Here is a 26,544-nt window from a genome sequence, read left to right as displayed (position 1 = left end):
GCTGAATCTGATGGTAAATACTTTCAAGCTTTTGTATCGTCTGCCTGACGGGAGTGGGGAGAAAAGGTAATGAATAGGGTGAAATTGAGACTATGGCGGAGAAAGCACATCCATGCCCCTCCTTGCACAGAAGACTGGGGAAATGTGCAAGCTTCCAACATTTCTTAGCAATTTCTACAGCTGCACAGTAGAAAGCATCCTATTCCGTTACATCACAACTTGGTTTTCGTAATGGCTACAACATCCCATTTTATCCTGTACCCATCCATGCCCTAAATTCATTTGCCTTACCTGTCAGGCCTTTTGCATTAAAATACATGCAATTTAAACTCCTTCCTTCCTGCCTTATTCCTGCCTATATCCTGATGTATACCTTGACAGCCTTCCTCACAGTCCACGTCCCCAGTAATCTTGGTGTCATCTGCAAATTTAATAATCAACCCGTCTACACTTATGTCTAAAGATGGCCGCAAAGTGCTGGAGTAACTCAGCGGGTCAGGCAGCATCTCTGAAGAAATATGAGAAATCGGCCCACTACAGTGGTGTCGTCTGCGAACTTGTAGATTGAGTTGGATTGGTATTTGGCTGCATAGTCATGAGTGTATAAGCAGTATAGAAGGGGGCCGAGAATGCATCATTGGAAGGGTGCCAGTATCGAGAATTATCATGGAGGATTATTTGTCACCTATTCTCACTGATTGTGGTCCATTGGTCAGGATGTCAAATATCCAGTAACAGAGGAGTGCTGACTCCATTTTCCAATTAGAAAATGACCTTGGTTGGGATAATGGCATTGAAAGTAGAGTTATAGTTGATGAATAGGAGTCTAACGTAGGTGTCTTTCGTATCTGTGGGTTCCGGGGATGTCTAGAGCCAGGGAGATGGCATCAGCCATGGACCTGGTGTGGCGGTAGGCAAACTACAGTGGATCAAGGCTGCTTGGTAGGTTGGAGTTAGTGTGTGCCATGATCAGCCTCTCATGCACTTTGTGATGGTGGATGTCAAGGCCACTGGACGGTTGTCCTTAAGGCATGAGATCTTGCTTTTTTTTGTAACCAGGATGATTGTTGTCTTTTTGAAGCAGTGGCAACATCAGATTAGAGTAGGGAGAGGTTAAAGATATCCATGAACACTCCCGCTAGTTAGTCCAATATAAGCCAGTTGCTTCCGTGGGTTCACCCTCAGGAAGGCCGTTCTTACTTTGCCACACTGACTGTGGGAACAGGCGCACTCATGTCTGAGGGGTCAGATGTCATCGGCCTGTTTGCCTTCTGTTCAAAGCAAGCATAGAATGCATTAGAACTTGCCACAAGGTCCAGCCTTCTCCTTATTCAAAACAATCTTAAAATTTATGTTGTGATCACTATGCCCAAAATGCTCTATCAGTGAAACACCAGTCGCCTGGCCAGGCTCATTTCCCAACACGAGGACCAGTATAGTCCCTTCACGGGTTTCAAGAAACCCAAATTCTGCCCCATCTAAGCCTTGGCACTGAGCAATTCCCAGTCAATATTTGGGAAGTTAAAGTCACCCACTTAGACAACCCTGTTGCTTTGGCATCTTCAGAAATCTGTTTACGTATCTTATTCCCCTGTCAACCGCTTGCTATTGGGGGAGTTCTTGTACAATCCCATCAGACTTCTTGCATCTTTCGTATTTCTAAACTACACCCATATTGCCACAGTTAACTAACCCTCCAGTGTGTCCTCTCTGAGTGCCGCTGTGACAGCCTCCCTGAGTAGTAAGTAGCACAACTCCACCTTTTTTGCCTCTCAATCACATCTGAAACAACGAAATCCCGGGACATTGAGCTGCCAGCCATGTCCCTCATGCAGCCACGTTTCCACAATGGTCATGATATCATAGTCCCAAGCACTGATCCAGGCTGTAAGAATGTGGAAATAGGTCAATGTGAAATATGTGCTGCAAAATTCCATGTAAGCATTTTAATGAAATCAATTAATTATAGGGACTATGTTCATCAGGGGCAATCTTCTACTTGTCTGATAGTTATGTACATGGAGCCTATAAAATGTTACCCTTCATCTGTCGATAGTATCCGCATTTCATATAACTCATTGACAAAGCAAAGATCTGGAAGTTGCTTTCTTTAGAGTAGATTTAGGAATTAATCAATGGTTGCTGAAAAGGGTTGGATAGATGTTAAAGGTTTCTGAGTGAACCACAAATGAAGCAGACTGTGTTACTTCGACTCATGGAACTGCATCAAGATAACTTGCTCCATCTGGTTAATGGCCTACAGTAGGATTTGATAAGAATGATGACATGGGACTGGAGAATGCTGAAAATTATCAGGCTGGTATTAAAGATGATATTGAGATAGATGGTAAAGAACTTAGATTTCAGAATTCTCAATCTTATTTGCACTGCTGGTGAATTGCTTAATAAATTGGGTGTCTGTGAATTACAGTCAGTTACACAATCCCACAGGTAGATGTACAACTGAGTTCCAAGGCCTTATCCTGTACTGGTAGGTGATAAGATTGGAATATATAGGTGCAAAGGCATTTATATTGTTAAGAAGACATTTAAGTCTGTAGCAAAATGCTAGTTGCCAAGAAGTAATTCTTCATGAATTGTAAGATAAATAATTTTTTTAATCATGTGGCAATATTTTATATTTGTACCCAACAGAAGAATGTTTGTCATATTTGAAAGACTAATTTGAAATGAAAGGAAGGATATTTCTGGGCTTGTAATTGAATTAATTAATTTATGAAACAACATTGTTTCCTTAAATGTTTTTCCTGTATTACATTTGTAAACAACATTACTCAGTTTCCTATTTTAACAAACAGCCTAACATTGCCCCAAGCCTAAAACCTTGCTGTTGTGCTCATTGTTAAATTTATTGAAAGTATAGTTAATATAGAATCAATATCCTGAACAAGCACAACGCTGAATGTAGGAAGACAAAATGCAAATACATATCCTCAGGAGCTTGTCATCAAGAATTATGTGTAGGTTTTAGAGCTTGGATAGCACAGTTGGGACTAAAGAGAAAATATTCTCATCCTTAATTATGCTCTTTTATTATCATAATATCTGCATGCATGTTAAGGGTATTTGGATTGTGACGACATGGTTCCAATATATTCTGCTGTTTCTGTTTTTATCTGCTTCTGTTCGTGGTTCTGTAGCATTCATGGGGATGAACCTGTCGCAGTATTTGTCACTTTGTGTCTTGCGTATTTTTGATTCATTAAATTGAGCTGAGAATTTCCGGAGGAAGAGATGCAAAAGTGGTGACTGTTCCAGACAGGTCACCAAACCTCTGCCCCACAAGAAACAGCATTTCCTTAATGTGAACCTGCCGCAGTACATGTTACTCAGCATGACAAATTACCTATTCATCGAAACAGGGGGACAATGGAGCTGTTTACATCTCTGATATTAATAGGTTGCAGTAGCAATATTTAAGGAATGTTTTAGGAATTGCCTAACAGCTAGGTGTTAATAAATTGTTGTAATTCTGAAGTTGCTGCAGTTTGGTTATCAATGCAGTACATTTTCAGATGTTCATGAATGAAATTGGATTTCTTTGTTTTCAAGTTGCAATCACCTTAAGTTTTTGAAACCAACTTTTTTTTCCTGGGTGTAAAAAGCTCTTTTGTGGTTTAACCATATAACCATATAACAATTACAGCACGGAAACAGGCCATCTCGGCCCTACAAGTCCGTGCCGAACAACTTTTTTCCCTTAGTCCCACCTGCCTGCACTCATACCATAACCCTCCATTCCCTTCTCATCCATATGCAGTTGCATCAAACAAAAAATACCCCAAAAAGCATTAGAATAATGTTTACAGCAAGTGCTCACATCCTGTGATAGGTTTTCCATTTCTCAAGAACACAGACAGCTCCTCTATTGACTTTGGCCTGTTGCCATGCTGCCATAGCCCTGACACTGGGAAAACGGTGACTCTGCAAAAGGGCAGGAAATGATACTGCTGGTAAAGGGGAATTGCTTAATTCTGACTGTTCCAAACTCCCTTACACATATACCTACCTATAACCATATAACAATTACAGCACGGAAACAGGCCATCTCGACCCCTCTAGTCCGTGCCGAACACATAGTCTCCCCTAGTCCCATATACCTGCGCTCAGACCATAACCCTCCATTCCTTTCCCATCCATATAACTATCCAACTATCCCACCTGTAAGATTTCTTTCACAAGGCTGTCTAATTTCTTGACAAAAAGGGATTGTGTTTGGTTTGCAAATGTGCTTTTGATCTGGCGAACTGCAACTAATGTTGATTTAAGCTTCTTGAATCAAGGGCATATCAGCAAATGTTGAAACAATGTCACTATTTAAGGATTACTTCTGAGCTGAGGTGTCTTCTTTGTGCCAAAAACAACTGCTGGAGCCCCCCCCCCCCCCCCAGGTCAAGCAGCATCTTTGGAGGGAAATAGACAGTTAATATTTTGGGACAGGATCCTCCTTCAGACTGATTCGACCAGTTTGAAGCAGGATCCAACCCAAATGTTGTCTTTCCATTTCCCTCCACAGATGCTGCCTGGCCCACTGAATTGTTCCAGCAGTTTGTTTTTTCGTTCAGGATTCCAGCATAGAACTGCAGCATAAGAACAGACCCTTCAGCCCACAATGTCTGTGCCAAACAAGATGCCAAGGCCAACTTTTATCTGCCTGCACTTAATCCATGTCGCTGCACCCTCTGCCTATACATATACTATCCAAAAGTCTCTTAACTGCCACTATTGTATTTGCCTCACCACCTCCAGCATTCCAGACTAAAGGGCCTGTCCCACCAGCATGCGATTGCATGCGTCTAGCGCGACCAAACGTGGTGGCTTGAGGCATACGGCCTCACGGGGCCGGTCCCACTTCCAACCGCGGTGCCGTCTGAAGTTGTGCGGGGCTGGACTCAACATCATACTCACCAATCAGCTGGGCAGGAGGCGGGCCGACTAATTTGGATGTTGCACGGCGTCGGGCGGTTACGTCATCACGCAACGGCACGCCGGGCGGTGACGTCATCGCGCAACGCCATGCGCTAGGCATACGCCGTCAAGATGCTGCGTACAGCGTCAAGACGCTGCGTACGGCATCAAGACGCTGCGTATGACCGTCGAGACGCTGCGTACGCCCGTCGAGGCGCTGCGTACGCCTGTTGAGGCACTGCATACGGCCTCAATGCGGCTGCGGGCCGACAGGCTGTTGTCCTGCGGAATTTTTGGACAGTGTCAGTTTTTCGGAGCCGCACGCGATGTCGGGACCAGCCCCGCACAACTCCATACATCTCCGGCGATCGAAGTGGGACCGGCCCCGCGAGGCCGTACGGCTCAAGCGACCACGTTAGGTCGCGCTAGCCGCATGCAGTCGCATGCTGGTGGGACAGGCCCTTAATCACCTTTGTCTATAAACTACTTTCCCCACACATCTCCTGTAAACTTTGCCCCTCTCACTTTATAGCTAGTTCAGTTTAGAGATACAGCGCAGAAACAGGTCCTTCGGTTCACCGAGTCCGCGCCGACCAGCGATCCGCGCAAACTAACACACTAGGGACAATTTACAATTTTACCAAGCCAATTAACCTACAAACCTGTATGTCTTTGGAGTATAGAAGGTAACCTGCAATCCCGGAGAAAATCCATGCAGGTCATGGGGAGAACGTACAAACTCCGTATAGACAGCACACGTAGTCAGGATCGAACCCGGGACCCTGGCGCTTTAAGGCAGCAAGTCTACCACTGCGCCACCGTGCCGCCCTATAACTATATCCTCTTGTATTTGATTTTTCCACCCTGGAAAAATGGTTCTGATTGTCCACCCTATCAATGCTTCTCATAATTTTACATACTTCTCTCAGGTCTCCCCGCAACCGCCACCAGTCTCTTGCAATTACTAACTTTCCAGCATAACTAGATTAAAATTCATCAACGCTTATATAAAAGTTATTTTTCCTTGAATAATAATAAGTAAATTATTTCCACGCATATTTCTTTTGCAGAAAGTTGGATTACAAAAGCAGGCGTCTAAAACTGATTGATTGTAATTTCCTCATAGGGAGCTTAATTGTGTAGGCAGAAGTTCATGCAGTAGACAGAAGCAAACCCACTGCTTATAGAACTTTGCTATTATGGCCATGATGTCAAGCTTGGCTATATCAAGATAGTATATTTGCCAGAGCAGACAATTTCCAGAATATCTTTAATATTTTATGCTAGTTTTATTAAAACCAGTATGAAAAATAATTCTGCTGAAATAAAAATGACTGCAACGTTTCAAATGAAATAGCATTGAATAAGTTAGAAATGGCAAGAAGGACTTGGAGAGGGTATAGAGGAAATATACTGTAAAGGTTACTGAACTCTGAGCCCTTCATCAGTGTGAAGAAGGGTCTCGACCCAAAACGTTGCCAGTCCATTCCCTCCACAGATGCTTCCTGACCTGCTGAGTTCCTCCCGCACTTTGTGTTTTGCCAGCAGAATGTGATGTTTGTCTTTCATGGAGTCGAATCTGGCAAACTGAGCCACGTCCAATGGGATCCAACTATGTGTAGAAAGGGACTGCAGATGCTGGTTTATACCGAAGATAGACACAAAAAGCTGGAGTAACTCAGCGGGTTAGGCAGCATCTTTGGAGAAAAGGAAGGGGTGATGTTTCTGCTCAAGACCCTTCTTCAGTCTTGACCCGAAACGTCACCCCGTCCTTTTCTTCAGAGATGCTGCCTGACCTGCTGAGTTACTCCAGCTTCCCATGTCTATCCTCAGACCTAACTGTGTATTCATCTTTGTGTCAGTTGTGCATCAAAAACTTAGTAGTCCTTGGAATTGGGTCAAGTTTTATTTTTGTACCTTAGCAGATCCCAAATGTAGAGTGACTGGAGAGTGTGGGAGTGTTATAGATTCATAGAATCATGCAGTATAGTAACAAGCCCTTCTGCCCATCAGGTCGGGGCATTTTATTTTCCATTGAGCAAAGACGATGAAAGTAAAAAATAATCGAGGAATTTACATGACCATGGTGGGAAAGGTATTTTATTATGTCTGACGAAGAGTTTCAACCAGAAACGTCACCTTTCCATGTTCTTCAGAGATGCTGCCTGACCCGATGAGTTATGGCACCATCCTTGTAAATCTTTTCAGTAGCTTTTCTAGCTTAACAACATCTTTCCTATAACAGGGTGACAAAACTGAACACATGACTCTAAATGTAGCCTCACCAATGTCTTATATAGCTGTAACATGACATCCCAACTTTAGCACTCAAATGATGAAGGCCAATGTGCTGAAAGCCTTCTTGACCACCCTATCTACCTGTGATGCCACTTCCAATGAACTATGTATCTGCAGTCTTGGGTCTGTGTGAGTTCTGTTGTATAAAGTCTATTTTGCTTGGTTCAGGGCACAACTCTGCCCAAGACTGCAATAAATTGTAGAGAGTCGTGTATGTAGCCCTTTCCATCACAGACCAGACTCCCCATCTACACTTTATGATGCTTGAGAAAGCAGCCAACATAGTGAAAGTAAGATATAAAATTGCTGGCATAACTCATCGGGTCAGGCAGCATCTCTGGAGAACATGGAAAGGTGACGTTTCTGGGTTGAAACTCTTCGTCAGACATAATAAAATACCTTTCCCACCATGGTCATTCCTTGGTCTTTTCTCTCCCATCAGGCAGAAGATACAGAAGCTTGAAAGCGCACACCACTAGACTCAAAAACAGCATTTTCCCCTCTGTTATCAGGCTTCTGAACGACCCTTCGATAAGCTAGGGTACAGGCCAATTCTCCTCTATTTCATTATGGACATGGAATTTTAGTATCTTTTAGAATTTTAGTAACTGTAGCACTACATTGCTGAGAACTATATTCTGCATTCTGTATCTTCCCCTTTGCTGTTACTATTATACTTGAGTTTACCTTGATTTATTTATGTATAGTGTTATCTTATTTGATTGAGCAGCATGCAAAACAAAACATTTCACTGTACCTCAGTACATGTGACAATAATAAACCTAAACTTAGATAGAACATGACTATCCTTGACCTGCAAGCTAATCCTGAAAGATAAAGATAAGGTGACTGTGAAGAGAGCCAATGGTGACATGAAAGGGTGCATGGAGTGTAAAGTACAAATGAGGAAGAAAAGTGTAGAAATGGTGCTAGTAGGTTTTGCTCAGCAGCACAAATGATTGTATATGAATGCACTTAATGAGAACATTTTGGGGCATGTAGAATTTATTAGGAAATATGTATCCTGGAGGTAATTGGTGAAAATAGGGGGTTCTGTAGAATCCCTGAAAGAGCCACATGTGTGAGTCTTTCAGCAAAAGCTAAAGGCAAATTTTGCACAAGAAAATTAAGGTAATGATTGAAAAGAGTAAGAGCAGCATGTGTTTCAATACAGATGTTTATCGTCAAAACAGGTAGACATAAATATAAAAATAATTGTATATAAGATAATGTCATAATGACTAAAAATCCCTGGAAACAGTTTTCTTTCAGCACAAACCCTCAATTTACTCGAACCAATCCTGAAGGTCAAAAGATTTTGAGCAGAAGTTGATAATTGAGATTTGATGATTCTTTCGCATTAGTTTTTAAAATGTTATCCTTGAACCAGCCCCTTCCTTAGATCCGGAGAGATATCATGGCCACTCTTTTTAGAGTTTTAGGAAGCAGTTAAAATTAATCTGCTTCTTTTAGGTGCAAGGGAACTAAAATATACTTCCTGATAGCTTTTAAATATTTGATTTACTGAGAAACTGAAGTGTGCATCAATATAATCTTTAAATAGTTCTATAGTTTTTTGAAAAGTCATCTTCATTTATTTAAGCACTTATTTCCCTGTGTCAGGTTAGATACTGATATTTTTAAACTATTAATTCATTTTTGGGGATGTGGGTATGATTAGCAAGGCCATCATCTATTGCTCATCCATAATTGTCTTTGAGAAGCTGATGGTGATCTAGCATTTTGAACCACTGCAGTTCTTCTGCTGAAGGTACTCCCATGGTGCAGTTGGGGAAGGAGTTCCAGGATTTAGGTTCTGCAACGATGATATATTTCCAAATCAGGACAGTGTGCAACTTGAAAGCAAACCTGTAGGTGGTGGTCTTCCCCTGTATCTTCAGCCTTTGTCTTCTTGGTGGTAAAATTCATGGAAGTACTGTTGGAGTTAAAAAGCAGTGTGCTGGAGGAACTTAGTGGGTCAGGCATCATCTGTGGAGGGAATGGATAGACGACATTTCGAGTCAGGACCCTTCTTAGTCCTGTTGGAGATGTGGGGTGAATAATGTAATGCATTTTGTAGAAGGATCACAGTGTAGCCAGGATGTCCACATCGACCATCAACCCATTTACACTCAATCTGCATTGATCCCATACTTTGTTCTCCCATATTCTCATCAACCCTCCAGATTCTGCTGCTCACCTACACACAAACAGCAATTTACAATCGCCAATTACCCTACCAATTTGCACAGCTTTGCGGTGTGGGGGGGAACCTAGAACACCAAGAGGAACGGCAAACTGAGTTAGATAGAGCTCTAGGGGCTAGTGGAGTCAAGGGATATGGGGAGAAGACAGGCACGGGTTATTGATAGGGGACGATCAGCCATGATCACAATGAATGGCGGTGCTGGCTCGAAGGGGCGAATGGCCTCCTCCTGCACCTATTTTCTATGTTTCTATGCATGTGGTCACAGATAGAATATGCAAATTCCACACGCCTTAGATGGCTATGTTTTGAGTGGTGTTGATATTTTTGAGAGCAGTTGGAGCTCCACTCATACAGGCAAGTATTTGATCTAACTCCTGAATAGATGTAAGCATTAGTTTGCATTGTTAAAATATGAGTCATATGTCAAAGTATACCCAACCTCTGACCTGCACTGGTTAGTCCAGTTGAGATGTTAGTTAATGTTGATCTGCAGGAAATTGATGATTGGGAATAAGTGATGCCATTGAATATCAAGGGTAGGTGGTTAGACTATCATGTCCATATCTGGATATGGCCACTGCCTAATCCTTTTCTGGAGCAAATACTGCATTCCAGTTACTAGCCATTGCAAAGATATTGCCTAGGTCTTGCTACATGCGGGTATAGAATGTTTCATTTGCGGAGGATTTGCAAATGGAACTGAGCATCCCTACTACTGACCATATGAAGACTCATTGAAGAGTGGTTGGTATATGGAACGAGATGCCAAATGACATAGTGGGAGCAAGGTATTATGACAACATTTTAAAGCCATTTGGAGAGATACATGGAAAGGAAAGGTTTAGAGCGAAATAAGCCAAATGCGCGCAGGTGTGACGCTAGCAGGAAGAAAGCAAACATTTCTGGTGGAAGACTATGGCAGATTAGGTCACATGTTGTTCAGCAGACTGCAGCATGATTGTTAACTAACTTTCTGCTGGCCCTGCGAACAAAACACAGATTCACCATGAAAGGACTGTAAACAGTGGCTTTCCTTTCATGCATGAGCTGCTCATCACAGCCTTAGGCAATCATAGGAAGGATGTCCTTGTCTCCCTATAGCCATATAGCAATTGTTTGGCATTATCGTGGTTATTTTCTCATTGTGTATTTTCTTTTATAAAGAAAATAAATTTAACAAAGATATTTAAATTTACATTCAACACAAAATAAAGGCAAAAGAGATAAAACCTATGTTGATTTATTAATAGCATGAAATGTGGTCTGGATATTTTAAGTAATTATGTTTTCACATTATTTGCAATCTTCATCTCAATATTTTTTAAATGACTTGATTAACTTAAATTTCACATTTCAATACTGTCACCTATTAGATTAAAATATGTTTGTTGCCTTGGTCTATGAATGGAGCAAAATTAGGTGATTTGTACATGATACATCTTTTTCTGTTCACCGCTAGCAGGCAGAAGTAAGGTAGTTAAATTGCTTGCTCTGCGTGAGCCGTCTGAGGGCAGACAGGCGCCTTGCACCTTGACCACCTATTATGAAGCTCTTTGCTGCAATGTCATGTGAAAGCGAGTTAATTGGGTGAAGCTGTAGAGCATGTTAGGGGCATGGTAAAGGGTTGCTCACTGACAGTTGAGTGTCAGTGAGAGCTAGTCAAGTGTGGCTGAGGAGACAGAGGCCTGTCACAAACTTCATGTGGACTACAGCGCTGTACAGAACTGAAATGTGGTTTTGTGTCAGAATTTAGCCTTATTGAATGCAGGCACCTCAGCTTTCACACTGAATGTGTCAACTCTTGTTACCTTATTTCTTTTGCTCAGTGTTCCTGCATTTAAATTATTGGACAAAGCATTTCAATGTTAGTTCTAAGCAAGGTATGAGATCACATGCTATTCAAGTGGAATAAGGATTTAGTTTTAGGTTTATTAGGTTTAGGGTGTAGGTATATGTGGAAAATAAATAATGTCTCCATTTTATTTGCTACTTTTAAAAGTTGGAAATTAATCATCAATTCATAAAATGAGACAACTAAGAATAAATTCCTAAAATAATCTTTGCATTGTATCTATTAATCAGAGTAGAATTTGGTTGGGAAATTCCCCTGAATTGAACTTTTAAATTCAACTGTTCAATTGTTAGGTGTGAAGAGATCAGTGGTTTACTTTGCTGCCACAGCTATCCTCATTGATGTCATTTTCTGTCTGGGAAATATATTGTGAGATTTTAGACAAATGCATTGAAGGGAAGGAGAATTAAGCCTCATAGTCATGTTACAAAAAAGTTTAAATCAGACAAAAAAATCAAACAAGTTGTGGGTTATATGACTTACAATGCTAACATTACACCCTCAATCATTTAGACGGAGCTGTAGTAGCAGTTTCTATCTATTGTGACCCAAAACCTAACAACTAAATCCTGATGATGTAAGATTCTAGAAATAATGACATTTCTAATGTCATCAAGTTTACTCAGTGGCAAGGAATTAAAACATTCCAGTCGAGGATCTGCTTACAATCTGAGTGCCAGAGAAGTCTTCTTCATTAAATGTAGCCCAGCACTCATGAGGCAAAAGGTATAAGCATTCTTTAATAATATCTTTATTTTATACACAATTTGAATAATTTTACTAACTGTCTCTAAGGGAAAAGATTGTGGTGAGATACATAATTTTGTGGGTATGAATTTCCAAAACACAGTGGTCAGTTGATTGACACCACTGAATTAGAAAACTGTAGGCGCATTCTACTTACTATTTTCCATTTCGAGATACAATAAATATTTCACAATATTTCACATAAGGCTGGCCATTGATTGCAGACCAGGAAAAAGGCAAGGGGCTTTAAAATATCCTTTTTGAATTTTGAAATTTTATTCAGCTAAATAACTAGAGAAAGCTGTAAAATGCAAATTAAAAATCTACCTGTGTAAATAGCTCGTTCCAAGCTTCCCCGCAGTCTAGTTTCAGTCAAAGATCACTGGGTCAAGCACTTGCGCAACTAATCTTTATTTTGACAAAACACAATTACAGTTCCCACTACTGTACCTAACCATCGCGGGTTCGATCTTCGTATCTGCTTGATCAAGCCCTCTTTAGCCTCGCTCAAGCAGAGACACTCCAGAAGGTCACGCAGTCCTAAGTGTTCTCTCAGTAGATCGACATCGGACCTCGTGGGAGCGGGCTTTTATAGGTGCCCGAACCTTGAGGGGCCGAACCACTCTTTACAGTCCAATAACAGATATCGATTAACCTAGTACATGACAGACATTTCCCCAACCCAATAATAGTGACTAATACATTGTATTCAAACGGTGCTTCGCAAAGGAAACAAACCTCGCAAACATGTGTTCAAAAGGGAACTGCAGATGCTGGAATATCGAAGGTACACAAAATTGCTGGGGAAACTCAGCGGGTGCAGCAGCATCTATGGAGCGAAGGAAATAGGCGACGTTTCGGCCCGAAACGTCGCCTATTTCCTTCGCTCCATAGATGCTGCTGCACCCGCTGAGTTTCCCCAGCAATTTTGTGTACCCTCGCAAACATGTGCCTTGCTGTATGCAAGAAAACCAGACACGGCTCAATACTTAATCCAATCAACATCTAGCAAAGTAAAGCTTAGCAACATTATTTACACTGTGTAGGTCTGGTTTGCATTCATCCAATCCATTCTATGCATTTTGCACCTAATTGTCAGATTCTGCAGATGTTCCATTCTCTTCCTGCAGCTTTAATCTTGGCTCTAGACAAACTGGCACCATTCTTCAGCTTGTCCCATTTCTGCAGACGGCACATTTAAATTGACCAAATGACCTAGCAGCCCAGAAGCCTTTGCTTAATTTTAGTGTCCCGGCCTCTCCAATTTGTCCAGAATTAAGACCTGAATAGGACTTTTTAAAGAATTTAATAACAATTTGAGGACCTGGAAAGTAATACACTGATTTAATATTTCACCAAGGCTAATAATACAAAAAAGGACTGTTGAAAAAAGTAGCTTTAAAAGATAAACCACAAATAGCTGAAAGACTTACCTTCATTGAAGTTGGAGAAACCTTTCAATTAAATTTGCATTGAAGTTTAAGTAATTCCAAATTCAGAGATACTTGCATTAGTCTACAGACAACTCCCGCTCAACATGTTATAATTATGTTTGTAGTGATTTGAATCGAATTGAATGAATATAATGCACCATTTGCTGTTTTGGTAACATTACAGAGAGTTCTCAGCTGGTAAAGGAAGATTTGTTCTCCAGCAAACCTTACCCAGTCAGAATGGAAGACCTAGACATTCCCTCTTGTAGTGCAATTGCTTCACGCAACTAGAATGTATTTCTGGATATTACAATAGACAATGGGTGAACTGGGGTTGGGGACTGGACTTTGTGCCTTCCCTCATAATGGGAACCATTGTGGGGGGATGTTTTTTATGTTCTAAAACTCTTATTAATGTTATGTCTGTTCTTTCTTTATGTGCTGCAAAATGGCAATAAGTATTTCACTACACCTAGTGTGTATGTGAATAATAAAATACCTTTGACCTTTGACCTTTGAGACAATAGGTGCAGGAGTAGGCCATTCGGCCCTTCGAGCCAACACAGCCATTCAATGTGATCATGGCTGATCATCCCCAATCAGTACCCCGTTCCTGCCTTCTCTCCATATCCCCTGACTCCGCTATTTTTAAGAGCCCTATCTAGCTCTCTCTTGAAAGCATCCAGAGAACCTGGCTCCGGATATTAGATCCAGATCAACACTACTTATATGAACACAAATACATCTACTGTACCTGATGTCTGCAAAATTCTCCAGGGCACTGGAGGTCCACAAATAATATCACAATATGTACCAGTAAGAGCCATTTGCTCAAAACATGGGCAGACACCCCCATGCTGTACAGGTTTAAACCACATTGGCAAATTGACAGTGCAGATAGTGCAAATGGCTCACAATCTCCGGCAACCTGGGCTCAATTCTGATCTTGCGTACGGTCTGTGTGGAGTTTGCATGTCCTCTCTGTGACGGCATAGGTTCCCCAATATGCTGATCGATTGGTCAATTGACTACCGTAAATTTATGCTATTGTGCCTGGTGTGAGAATCAAGGTTTTCTGGTGTTCAGAAATACTTATTAATTTAATCATTTTTCAGCAGCTGGGAATTGCTGGCAAGACCAGCATTTATTCCCCATCCCTAATTGCCAGCATTCCTAAGGGCATTGAGTATAAATGTCAGGAAGTCATGATGCAGCTCTATAAGACTTTGGTTAGGCTTCATTTAGTGTATTGCATGCAGTTCTAGTCGCCTCATTACAGGAAGGATGTGAAGGTTTTGGAGAGGAGGTTTACCATAATGCTGCCTGAGTTAGAGGATTTCAGCTAGAGAGAGGTTGGATAGACATGGATTGTTTTCTCTGGAATGTTGGAGGTTGAGGAGAGACTTGATAGAAGTATATACAATTATGAGAGGCATAGGTAACTAAAATCTCACTGCACCAATTGGTGCATGTGACAATAAATGTAAACTTGAACTTGATAAAGTAGACAGTCAGAACCCATTTCCCAGGGTGGAAATGTACACTAGAGGGCATCGCTATAAGGTGAGAAGATATGTTTAATGGATATGTGCAGAGGAAACATTTTACACAGAAAGTGGTGGGGCCCTGGGATGCATTGCCAGGGGTGATGATGGAGGTAGATACAATAATGGATTTAAGAGCCTATAAAATGGGCAAATGAATTTGCAGGGATTAGAGGGATATGGATCATGTATAGGCAGATGACATCAGTTTAACAAGGCATTATGTTTGGCACAAACCCTGTGGTGTACTACCTTCTTGAACCACTGCAGTCCTTCTGGTAAAAGGGCTCCCACTGTACTGTTAGTTGTGGACTACCTCAATTTAGACCCACCAAAGCTGGAGGAACAGGAATATATTTCGAAGTCAGGATGATTGAAAATAGTTTTAAAAAAACTGCACATGCTGGAAATAAAATCATGGAGTCATACATCAAGGAAACAAGACCTTTGGTCAACTTGACCACACCGACCAACATATCCCATCTGCATTTGTCCCACCTGCCTGTATTTGGCCCATATCCTTCTAAACCTCTCTCATCCATGTACCTGTCCATATGTTTTTTTAAATGTTGTGATAGTACCTGCCTCCACTATCTCCTTTAGCAGCTCGTTCCACATACCTATCACCCTTTGTGTATAAAAGTTGCCCCTCAGGTTCTTATTAAATATTTCCCCCCTCACCTTGAACCTATGTCCTCTGGTTCTTAATTCTGAAAAATCCTAAACTAAGACATAAAATTCTGGAAAAAAACAGCAAATCAGGCAGCGTTGGTGGTAAGAGAAATGGTCAACCGTTCAAAGTCTACGACTCTTCATCACAACTGGGAATGAGATGGTCTTCCCATGTGCCTGAAGCTCATGTAGGGTTATAGAGGTTGCAAGTTTGGGAACAGCCTAGGCCAGTAGTTGCATTGTGTTTTGCAGGTTGTCCACACCACAGCCATCATGGTTCTGTAATGGAGGGAATGCATGTTTAGTATGGCAGATGGGGTATTGATCAAGCAGGATGTTTTGTCCAGGATGGTACCGTATCCACCACCTAAAGCATTCAGCAACCCTCAGAAAACCCTCAAAACCCTTTTAAAAAACAATTTGCCCTAAAATTACTTGTGATACTTCATTCTGGTTAGTTCTCAGTACACATAATAATGACAACTGGAAGCTCATTGATTTTGCTTTGATGGAAAATCTTGTCAGGAAGCCTAAAGATATAGTGTAAGTGCAGCAGCAGACAGAACACTAAATGTGCTCCTCATTTAACAGTTCCTTTATTGAGTCCACCATCTCTTCTTAACATAATTTGAGTATTTTTGAAACTTTGTTTAACAGAGCTGACTGAGTGATGTTTTAGAGAGTAATAGGCCAAACTGTAAAATCATTGTGGAATAGTTTTGTAATCCAAATAAATCTTGAAAAAGATATGTAATGTTCAAAAGGAATTATATCTTTTTTTGCTAAAGAAATATAAAATTGCAGAGTTTTTGGTATGAAGATATGATGCTGAAATCATTGTTAAAAGTCTTTTTGTTCAACCAGGCATTAATTTGTCCAGATTTTGGAGGCACGATTCTTGTGAAAAGATAATGTAGATTGAGAGTAAAGTTTACAGAAGTTATAAGACCTGGTCAAAATCTTGTCGGCAAACTTAAAAGCTTTCCTCCTTTAATTTGAGTGAGCCCCCCCCAGCTTTCTATATTGATGTCACCTGTTGCGGGAGGCTTCATTTTTCTATTGACGAACCTCTAAAGCTATTTTTTAATAGTTTATTTGGTAGTTAAAACACTTCCTTTCTCTCCATAAGTTACAGACAAAAATCGGTCAGATTGGTACTCCATCCACCACCCTAAACATTTATTTCATTCACCACAGATCCGTAGTCAGCATGGGTTTGCCCATGGCAGATCATGTCTCACAAACGTGATTAAAGCTCTCGAGGAAGTGATGAAGGAGATTGATGAGGGCAGGAAGTTGATGCTAGATATTAGAAAGGCATTTGATAAAGTCCTTCATGGTGGGCTAATCCAGAAGATTAAAATACATGGGATCCACGGTGACCTGGCCGTTTGGATTCAGAACTGGCTTACTCAAAGAAGACAAGAGGGTTGTGGTAGAAGAGTGTTATTCTCTCGGGAGGTTTGTAACAAGTTGATTTCTGCAACTTGGACTGTGATTTCAGTTGTTCGTGATATATTGAACATTCACGTAGATGAGTTGGTTAGTGAGTTTGCAGACGATACCAAAGTTAATGGAGCTGCAGAGAGTGACGAAGGCTGTCATCCTACACAGCAGGATATAGATTAGTTACAGAAATGGGTGGAGAAATGGCAGATGGAATCTTATCCCAGCAACTGAAAAATGTTGCATTTTATTGAATGCAAGAGAAAATTATTTTGTTAAGGAGAAAGTATATCGTTAATGGCAAGAACCTTAACTGCATTGATATTGAGCAGGATGTTGGGGGTCAAAGACAATAACTCCCTGAAAATGGGAACACAAGTTTATCAAGTGGGAAAGAAGTTGTAAGACATGCTTACCTTCATTGTTTGGGGCATTGAATATAATAGTCAGGAAGTCACGTTGCAGCTTTATAAAAGTTAGGTGAGACCACATCTTGATATTGTGTGCCCTATTACAGAAGGATATGGAGGCTTTGAAGAGGGTGTAGAAGAAGTTTACCAGAATGCTGCTTGGATTAACTATAAAGAGAGGTTGGACAAACTTAGATTGTTTTCTCTGAAACATTGAAGGATGACGGAAGTCCTAATAGAAATACATTAATTATGAGAGGCACAGCTAGGGCAGACAAATCTTTTCCCCGGCTGGAAATGTCAAAGACGAAAGTTCACAGCTTTAAAATCAGAAGGGCAAAGTTTAAAGATGATTAGACCAAGTGGGACCCCTGTCACACGGAAGGACTGGTCCCCAAATGCAATATTTCACCTCTCCATTCCACCTTTAACCTCTCCTCCTCCTCCCCTCCACCATTCCCTCTCTCACCTCTCCCTCCCTCTCCTTTCCCCTACCCTTTCTTTCTCCCCCCATAACCCCTCTCCCCTGCCTACCCCCCTTGACATCATTGTGAGGTAATTGTGGAAGCTGCTGTGTTATTTAATATGGAGTATTATTTTTATGTAATTGAGATCCCATTGTGATGTAATGGTGGAACGCTGCTGTGTTTTTTCAAACTGAGTTTATTTGTTATGTAAATGAGATCCCATTGTGATGTCATTGTGGGGTAGAACACTGCTGATGGGCAGTTACGTAAATGAGATCCCATAGTGACGCCATATGCTGCTAACTGCCAGTGCAATGGAAGGGATTTTTGTCAAAGTCATTTTTGTAAAGGTTAAAATGTGAATAACTTGTAAAATATACCATTAACCTGAACGAAACTTGATACAGCACATCACAGGACAATGGTGAGTAAGGTGAGCCAAAATTTGTAGCGCTATCGTGTGCCGTTTTGGCATAGTTTCAGGATAACTTTTATTGTCATTGCACATATGTGCAACGAGATTTGGATATGCAGCTTCCATCCGACATTGGGGCGTAATCCCCCTTCTGTGACCTCCTGAAGTCGATAATCAGCTCCTTAGTCTTGGAGGTGTTTAGTGACAAGTTGTTACGTGAGCACCAGTCCGCCAGGTTCTGCACCTCCGCTCTGTAGTTTGTAGAGACTAAGTGGGACCCGTTGGGTCCCAGCATCACACGGGAGGGCTGGTCCCCCAACGCAATATTGGTGGCCAGTGGGGGGGGGGGGGAGCGTGGGGGGGCTTTCTGGAGCGCTAGTATGGGTGTTGTGGGCTGAAGGGACTGGTTTCCAGAGGGCTAGTATGGACATTGTGGGCTGAATGGATTCTTGGGGTGGCGGCTCAGTCAGTCAAGCCTGTTGTGCTGGCAGCTCACCCACTCACGGCTGGTGGGCTGGCAGTTGACTCATGGCTATTCCTTGAGATTCCATTTCAAGCGGGGGTGCAAGGCCACTAAATTCAAGTGCAGTTTCTTACCACTTCAAGCAGGGTGCAAGGCCACCAAATTCAAGTGCCATTTCATACCATTTCAAGCAGGGTGCAAGGCCACTAAAGACAGCGAGTCGTGACTTCTCCCTCCTCCATCTTGCAGAGAACGAGCCATGCCCACACTTCTGGGTTTTATAGTCCCTCCCCCCTCCCACCAGAAGGGGCATGGCCTTCATGGCATGATTGACAGGAGGGAGAATCTCAATATTTTTTAAACACTAATAGCTCTTTTATTTTTCATCGATGGGAAAATTCCTCAGCATGTCATCAGCGGAGGGGGACTTCTGAGTAAGATGGCCAAAAATCACAGCCGTACGTGGTAGCGTTTTTTCTAAAATCAATATAAAGCGCAAACAGGAAGTGGTCAAGATTAGACTTTTAATTATATAGAAGGCAAGGCAACCTTAATTAGGCAAGGCAACTTTAATTAGGCAAAACAACTTTAATTAGGCAACACGGCTTTAGAATTTCCAAACCAAAGGCAACACAGCTTTAGCATTTCCAAACCAAAGGCAACACAGCTTTAGCATTTCCAAACCAAAGGCAACACAGCTTTAGCATTTCCAAACCAAAGGCAACACAGCTTTAGCATTTCCAAACCAAAGGCAACACAGCTTTAACATTTCCAAACCAAAGGCAACACAGCTTTAGCATTTCCAAACCAAAGGCAACAAAGCTTTAGCATTTCCAAACTATATTTTCAAACCACATTAAGGGCACTGACAGGTCAATAAAACCACTCACAGTTTAGTAGACATGTGTTCAGTGTTATTCACAGCTCAGACTGAGAGACGTGACCCTCTCGCTCCCCCATCTTGCAGAGACTGACTGAGGCACTCAACACTTCCGGGTTTTATAGTCCTTCCGGAAGGGGCGTGGCCTTCAGGAGAGAGAATCTCAACATTTTTTAAACACCAATAACTCTTTTATTTTTCATCGATGGGAATAATCCTCTTGTCTTGCGCAGGGAGGGGGACTCTGAGTAAGATGGCCAAAAATCACAGCCGTAAGTGGCAGCGTTTTTTCTAAAATCAGTATATAGAACAACAGGAAGTGGTCAAGATCAGACTTTTAGTAATATAGATAGATGTGAGGGGAGATTTTGTACAGAGAGTGGTGGGTGCTGAAACGTGCTGCACGATGAAATGCATGGAATGGAGGGATTTGGATCATGTGCAGGCAAAGGAAATTAGTTTAACTTGGCATTGTGTTTGGCATGGAACCTCCAAAAGAACAAGGGTTTCAGGTACATGGGAAGACCACCTCTTGCTGGTTCCTCCTTTCCAGTTGTGCCAAAATGTTGCCGAGCCAAAAGTTTCTATAATCTTTATAAATAAATCTTACGTTTTGCAACAACTTTAGTCAGTCCGAGCATTGAGTATAGAAGTTGGGAGGTCATGTTGCAGTTGTATAAGACGTTGGTGAAGCTGCATTTAGAGTATTGTGTTCGGTTTTGGGCACCATGTTATAGGAAAGATGTTGTCAAGCTGGAAAGGGAGCAGAGAACATTATAGACAATAGACAATAGGTCAGGACTGATCATCCACAATCAGTACCCCGTTCCTGCCTTCTCCCCATATCTCCTGACTCTGCTATCTTTAAGAGCCCTATCTAGCTCTCTCTTGAAAGTATCCAGAGAGCCGGCCTCCACCGCCCTCTGAGGCGGAGAATTTATGAGGATGAACAGGCTGTGACTCTATTCCTTGGAGCGTTGGAGGTTGAGGGGTGATCTTATAGAGTTATACGAAACCATGATAGGAATAAATTTGGTAGACGCACAGAGCCTCTTGCCCAGAGTAGGGGAATCGAGAACCAGAGGGCATAGATTTAAGGTGAGGGGTGAAAGTTTTAATAGGAACCTGAGGGGTAAATTTTTCACACAAAGGGTGGTAGGTGTATGGAACGAGCTGCCAGAGGAGGTAGTTGAGCCAACATTTAAGAAACATTTAGACAGGTACATTGATAGGACACGTTTAGAGGGATATGGGCCAAATGCAGGCAGGTGGGACTAGTGGAGATGGGGCATGTTGGCCGGTGTGGGCAAGTTGGGCTGAAGGGTTTGTTTCCATGCTGTAAGAGTTTATGGCTCTCTAACTTCAATAACAGCTCACTGCAAAAGATTTGTTGCTTTACCTTTTTACACTGCCGATGTTCTCATTTTCTTCATTGGGATTGTCAGATATTTCAAGGTTGGGTTCTATATTCATGCTCTTGGCACCTAATTGCAATATTGTTTAAATTATTATTTGCTTTTCTAATCTTTGATATGTTTTCCTCCCTGCACCCCATCCTTCTATGCAGCTAACCAGGACTCAGATGAATCAACCATTTGCCTCCCATTCTGACATGCTGTTGCCACAGGAGAAGAATATCAGTCAGGACTTCGCACCCTTACAGGCTGAAATGGACACTTCCTACAGCATTCTGAGAGAGAGGTCAGGGAACCGCAGACCACAATCACATTCCTCAACCTACTCTCTTCATGTTAGTTCAACCACTGGATCCACAAGACCAGTACAGAATGGCTTTTACAGCACACTTAGATAACAATTCTAAAGTCTATTTGAATGCATGCATGAACTAAGTAAACAACTCTGAATGGCAATCGGAAGCAATCCTGCATTTATGTGTTAAAATAAGCCTGTGTTATTATTCATTTTAATTTTTAATTGAATAGCTGTATTTTTAAATCCAAAAAAACATGAAGTAATTTTGCATAGGTTTAAAATCAATAAGCCATTTTAGTCTCTATCTATCAAAGTTTTTATACATGTCTGTTTTAAAGTGGGATACAGCACTTTAATAGGATCGCTAAAGCTATTTGAAGTGTATACCAATGATTCCTGTCATTTCATGGCAGCGCTGCCATGGTTCACTGAGCCCCCTCTTTGCTCTTGTCAACCAAACTGAAGACAAGCATTTAGTTGCTAACTTTAAGCAGGTTGTGCAGACCAAGAGGATGTGACTGGTTCTTCTCGACACAGTAATGTCATTCCTGGTCAGTGTGAGAAGGTCAGATTGCCTCGCTCCTGAGCTACATGATGATAGCATTGCTCAGCTGAATGTACTGAGTGAACAGTTGGATCTGGTCCCTGCAGGCCCCCAACCTCAACCTTTTACAGGTCTGACGAGGAAAGGTGAAACAAATGTGCCTGGAGAACTGGAGGTGACGTGTGTATATGGTACACAAAGTCAGTGTCTGAATCAGTATCATTATTGCCACTTATCCACGCTTTCAAAGACTTCCTGAAGTAATTCCTTTAGCCTTAATGGAAAAAGTGAAACAGGCTTATTATTAAGCTGGACTGCTGCAGCTAAGAAATCAGACTGTCCACAAGACCTGCTGCAGATGCTGTGCAGCACACCCAGACCACTGACATTCTGTTACCAAATGTGAGGTTTCACAGCAGAGCACAACCTGGTTTTGTTACAGCGTGCGCATATAGATTACTGTTCCTTTTTACTCACGCAATGGAGGATTCCTCCTATTCCCTCTCGCCTGAAGGTAATGTACTGGAACACCAAAGTTATACATGGGAGCAAACAAAAAGGTGCATGGGTAGATCAAGTAAGGAGAATGTAATATTTTTGCAATCTCTAGGTTGATTAACCTTCTTTCCATCAAACTGTACCACATGTAACAAAAGGTCCGGTGTTAGAATAGGAGCACTTGCCCTGCATTTTCTGCTTTGTAGCACACAGAAGAAAAAAGCACACATCAGGCCAAGATGTCAGTGTGTTGACAGCAAGCCCCTGTGACATTTCAGCTCGAAAGAGCAAATGTCTTGCAACCAACTGGTCAAATATCAAATAATAGGTCAGGCAGGAAAAAACTGAGTGGTAACCACGAGGTGATTTCTGGTAACATCTTTGACAAGCTTCTGGGTGCAGAGTAAGTAGATGTAGATGTGGAGTAAGATAATGTTTTTTGCACAAACAGTACAGTGATTGATAACAAAAAAATTAATTAGTTTTGCATTCAGAAAGACTAATTCTGTTTTAGTCTCCTTAATACCTAGTATGTTACAATATTCAATAAATTCATTAAACTTATTAAAATAATGTGGAACATGCAAATTACTTATGCCTGCAAACAAATATCATTTAACTATCAAAGCAGCAACAACTGTACAGTAACATTGATAAATTAATAATTATCATTTTAAATGCAAGATAAATTTATATTCTTCCTTTATACTTCATTGTACATATGGTGGCAACAGGTATAAATAACAACAACAAGGTCTGAATATAGTTTAATTCACGGACATATTCAAAATCAACTATTTTTCAATGAGATCGCAGTAAATATAAACTACATTTGTGCAAGCATCTACAGTCATTTAAGATATTTTGATGACAGTCTATTCAGCTCAAGCTAAGGAAACATTTTCTGTACAAACAAAGAGAGTAAATTTGAATCAAAATCTGGCCATCTGAGATACTACATATCTGTGGTGAGTAGCAATTTGTGAGAACGAATTGTAGGATTCCAAGAATCATGAAGTGGGAGAAATTAGTGTTTCCAGTACCATCTCTGGCACCCCATGATTTGCTGGAGATAATATTTTCCTTGTTGAATGGTCTTATCCAAATTCCCTGGACTGATTAAGGTGCCAGACAGTAGTGCAACCAATATATTACCTACAGTTCAGAAAATGCCTTCCTTATGTTGTTGGAGCTCCAGAATAAATTGCAGCTATCCTCTGGGAAGTGCTGTGACACCCAGAAGATTTGGGGTTGGGAGTTCATTTTTAAATGACCGTTTTGAAAGCGTATATTTTAAACTTGAAATTCATCTTTTCATTCTCTTATGATCAGGCAAGTTTTAGGCCATGTGCACTAGAGGTTTTATTATGAGCTTTACAATTGTGGTACCCCATCAGGTGTATGACACTTTTCCCAAATAAACATCTACTTAAGGATGATTCAGGCACACAAACTGATGCACAGGTTTAGTACAATTCATTAGTCCAATAGCCAACAGTTATAAGTCTTCTTATATCATTCTAATGGAGCGTTAAAGGAAAAGCAAAATTCTTACAGAAATCTCAGGATATGTGTGTATATCCAGATTCAAAGCTTAAGTGACTAGCGAAAGCAAGGTTGAAATGTTATCTTATCTAGCGAATTAACAAACATTGTACAATTTCAGAATTTCTTTAAAACTGCTTCGATGCAATATCAATTTTGGAAGGGTTGCAATGAAATGTCGTACACAGAATTTCCCCAGCTCTAATCTAAATCAGTGATTATAAATAGATTATTAAATAATTTTGGAAGTGAAATTTTACTAGATTTATAATTATTGCATTACAAAATCAAAAATAATGACATTTTTATGTATTGTTAATGTTTGGGACTTGAATAAAGAGTTACTGTTCATGCCTCATTTGTTTTTTTTTATCTGTGTATTCTTTGTCATTATGTTTGAATATGTGTTTGTATATATTTTATGGTTGTGCATTTCTTGTAATTTTGATTCATTGATTTTAAACTATGATGTATTTTACTATGTTTGTAGACATTTTATTAAACGTCACGCTGGCATTTTAAACTTTGGTGCTGATGATGGTATGACAGGCAGGTCCCTACACTTGCAATCTCAAGGTACTGGAGAGGTACCACAAACACCTATGTAAAATCCTCCAACGCCAATGGCAGGATAACAAAGATCTCTCCCATTTTAACACCGTCAGTATTGGTGCCCTGATTGCACCTAGCTAGTTGTAATGGGCTGACCACTTCATTTACATGTCCAACACCAGACACTGGAACAGGCACTCTGTCGTGATAACAGATCACCTGGAAGACAGAAGAAATTGCTTGAGTGTGCACTCCGAGTCTCCCCAAAAAAGTGTAAGATCACCACTGATTCTGTGAATTTGTGGCCCGTGACCACTAGAAGTGGAGAAGGGTTAGTCAGTGGGGGTATTTAGAATTTCAAATCTATTATCAGGAGCAGAGGGTTGTGTTGGATGGAAGATACTCTGGCTGGAGGTCTGTGAACCAGCAGAGTTCTGCAGAGATATGTGCTGGGAACTCTACAGATTGTGATATACTTGGACATAAATATAGATGGGTTGGTAGGTAGGTTTGCTGATGACAGCATCATTAGAGGAGTTGTAGGCAGTGAGGAATGCTGTCAGAAGATACACCAAGATAATAATAATAATAATAATAATGGATGGGATTTATATAGCGCCTTTCTAATACTCAAGGCGCTTTACATCGCATTATTCATTCATTCCTCAGTCACACTCGGTGGTGGTAAGCTACTTCTGTAGCCACAGCTGCCCTGGGGCAGACTGACGGAAGCGTGGCTGCCAATCTGCGCCTACGGCCCCTCCGACCACCACCAATCACTCACACACATTCACACACAGGCAAAGGTGGGTGAAGTGTCTTGCCAAAGGACACAACGACAGTATGCACTCCAAGCGGGATTCGAACCGGCTACCTTCCGGTTGCCAGCCGAACACTTAGCCCATTGTGCCATCTGTCGTCTAAACATCTATCCATTTCTTAAGAAACGGTTAACATTTTTTAAAAGCCTAAGTGTCCAAATAACATTCACACAAGAATTCACAATATAACATGATTTTTAAATCGCATTGTCATTAATTTTTAGGCCGAATGGAAGGAATTTAGTGTTTAATTGCCGTTAATTAATGGGCATTTAAATCATCTTGCGAGTGGGATTTTGTGGAACGCGCTGGTTTGGAACGTTGCGGTTGCAGTGAATTTAAACCCCATATCGGCTGGAAAAATACTGCTGGTTCGTATATTTACATAATGACATTTTCGCAAACGTGAAATTTTGATTAAAGGCATCATAAGAAGCAAGTTTATATGAAAAAATAAACGGCATACCTTGCCTTGTCCCCTACGTGAGATCCGTCCTGTTGTCGGCATTTGAAGATGATTTTAATTTTACTCAAACAATTAAATTATCCAGCGCTAATTTTAATAAACGTAATAAAATATGACAGATATCGATTTGAATAGGCTGCAGAAAAATCGGATTTTTAACCCGCCCCCCTCTCAAAGGCGCCAAAGTCGCGCGCATGGCCAGTGGCAGAACTGCAGCGCCGCTGAAGGTAAGTTTTGTAACATACCTAGATAGTACAATGAAATTCTTGCTTGCTGCAGCACAACAGAATATGTAAATATAATGCAGAACAGGAGATAAAATTCAGTGTGTTTATATACCATAGACCATATATACATACACACACAATAAATAAACAGATAAAGTGCATTAGGCTGTTATTGTTCAGAATTTGGAGTTTGGTGATGGACCCTTCACCACCTTCAGTTTAAATTCCATTTGGAATATTTTTGGAGTAACTCTTACTCCCTGAAGCAAGTTACTCCAGGCAGATACTCCAGCTCCAGGGAGTGATTCTGGGATCAGCGGTCACGACCAGACAGCAATGGCGGTCAGATCTCCCACAATGCAAAGGGAGAAAGTGCCCGGCGCTGACCTGTTGCCGTGGCAATGCGCATGTGC

General features: G+C 41.2%; 1 protein-coding gene across 8 annotated transcripts in view; it reads left to right on the top strand.

Annotated features, from left to right (window-relative positions):
• ccdc171 (coiled-coil domain containing 171) overlaps positions 1 to 24,588 on the top strand; it is a 244,842-nt gene extending 220,254 nt beyond the window's left edge. For 4 of the 8 annotated variants that reach the window (XM_033018274.1, XM_033018270.1, XM_033018271.1 and 1 more), the window contains one exon: positions 21,333 to 21,634. In XM_033018274.1, coding sequence (XP_032874165.1) covers positions 21,333 to 21,578 — 246 coding nt within the window. In that variant the 3' untranslated portion in view covers positions 21,579 to 21,634. Of the gene's footprint in view, positions 1 to 21,332 lie in introns of all 8 variants that reach the window. The other 4 variants (XM_033018273.1, XM_033018275.1, XM_033018269.1 and 1 more) reach the window with 2 other exon arrangements.
• The last annotated feature ends 1,956 nt before the right edge of the window (positions 24,589 to 26,544 follow it).

This window comes from Amblyraja radiata, chromosome 3 (assembly GCF_010909765.2).
Source record: "Amblyraja radiata isolate CabotCenter1 chromosome 3, sAmbRad1.1.pri, whole genome shotgun sequence".
In the NCBI taxonomy this organism is placed as follows: Eukaryota; Metazoa; Chordata; class Chondrichthyes; order Rajiformes; family Rajidae; genus Amblyraja; species Amblyraja radiata.
Note: the sequence above shows the minus strand (reverse complement) of the source record. Positions and strands in the feature narration are given on the sequence as shown.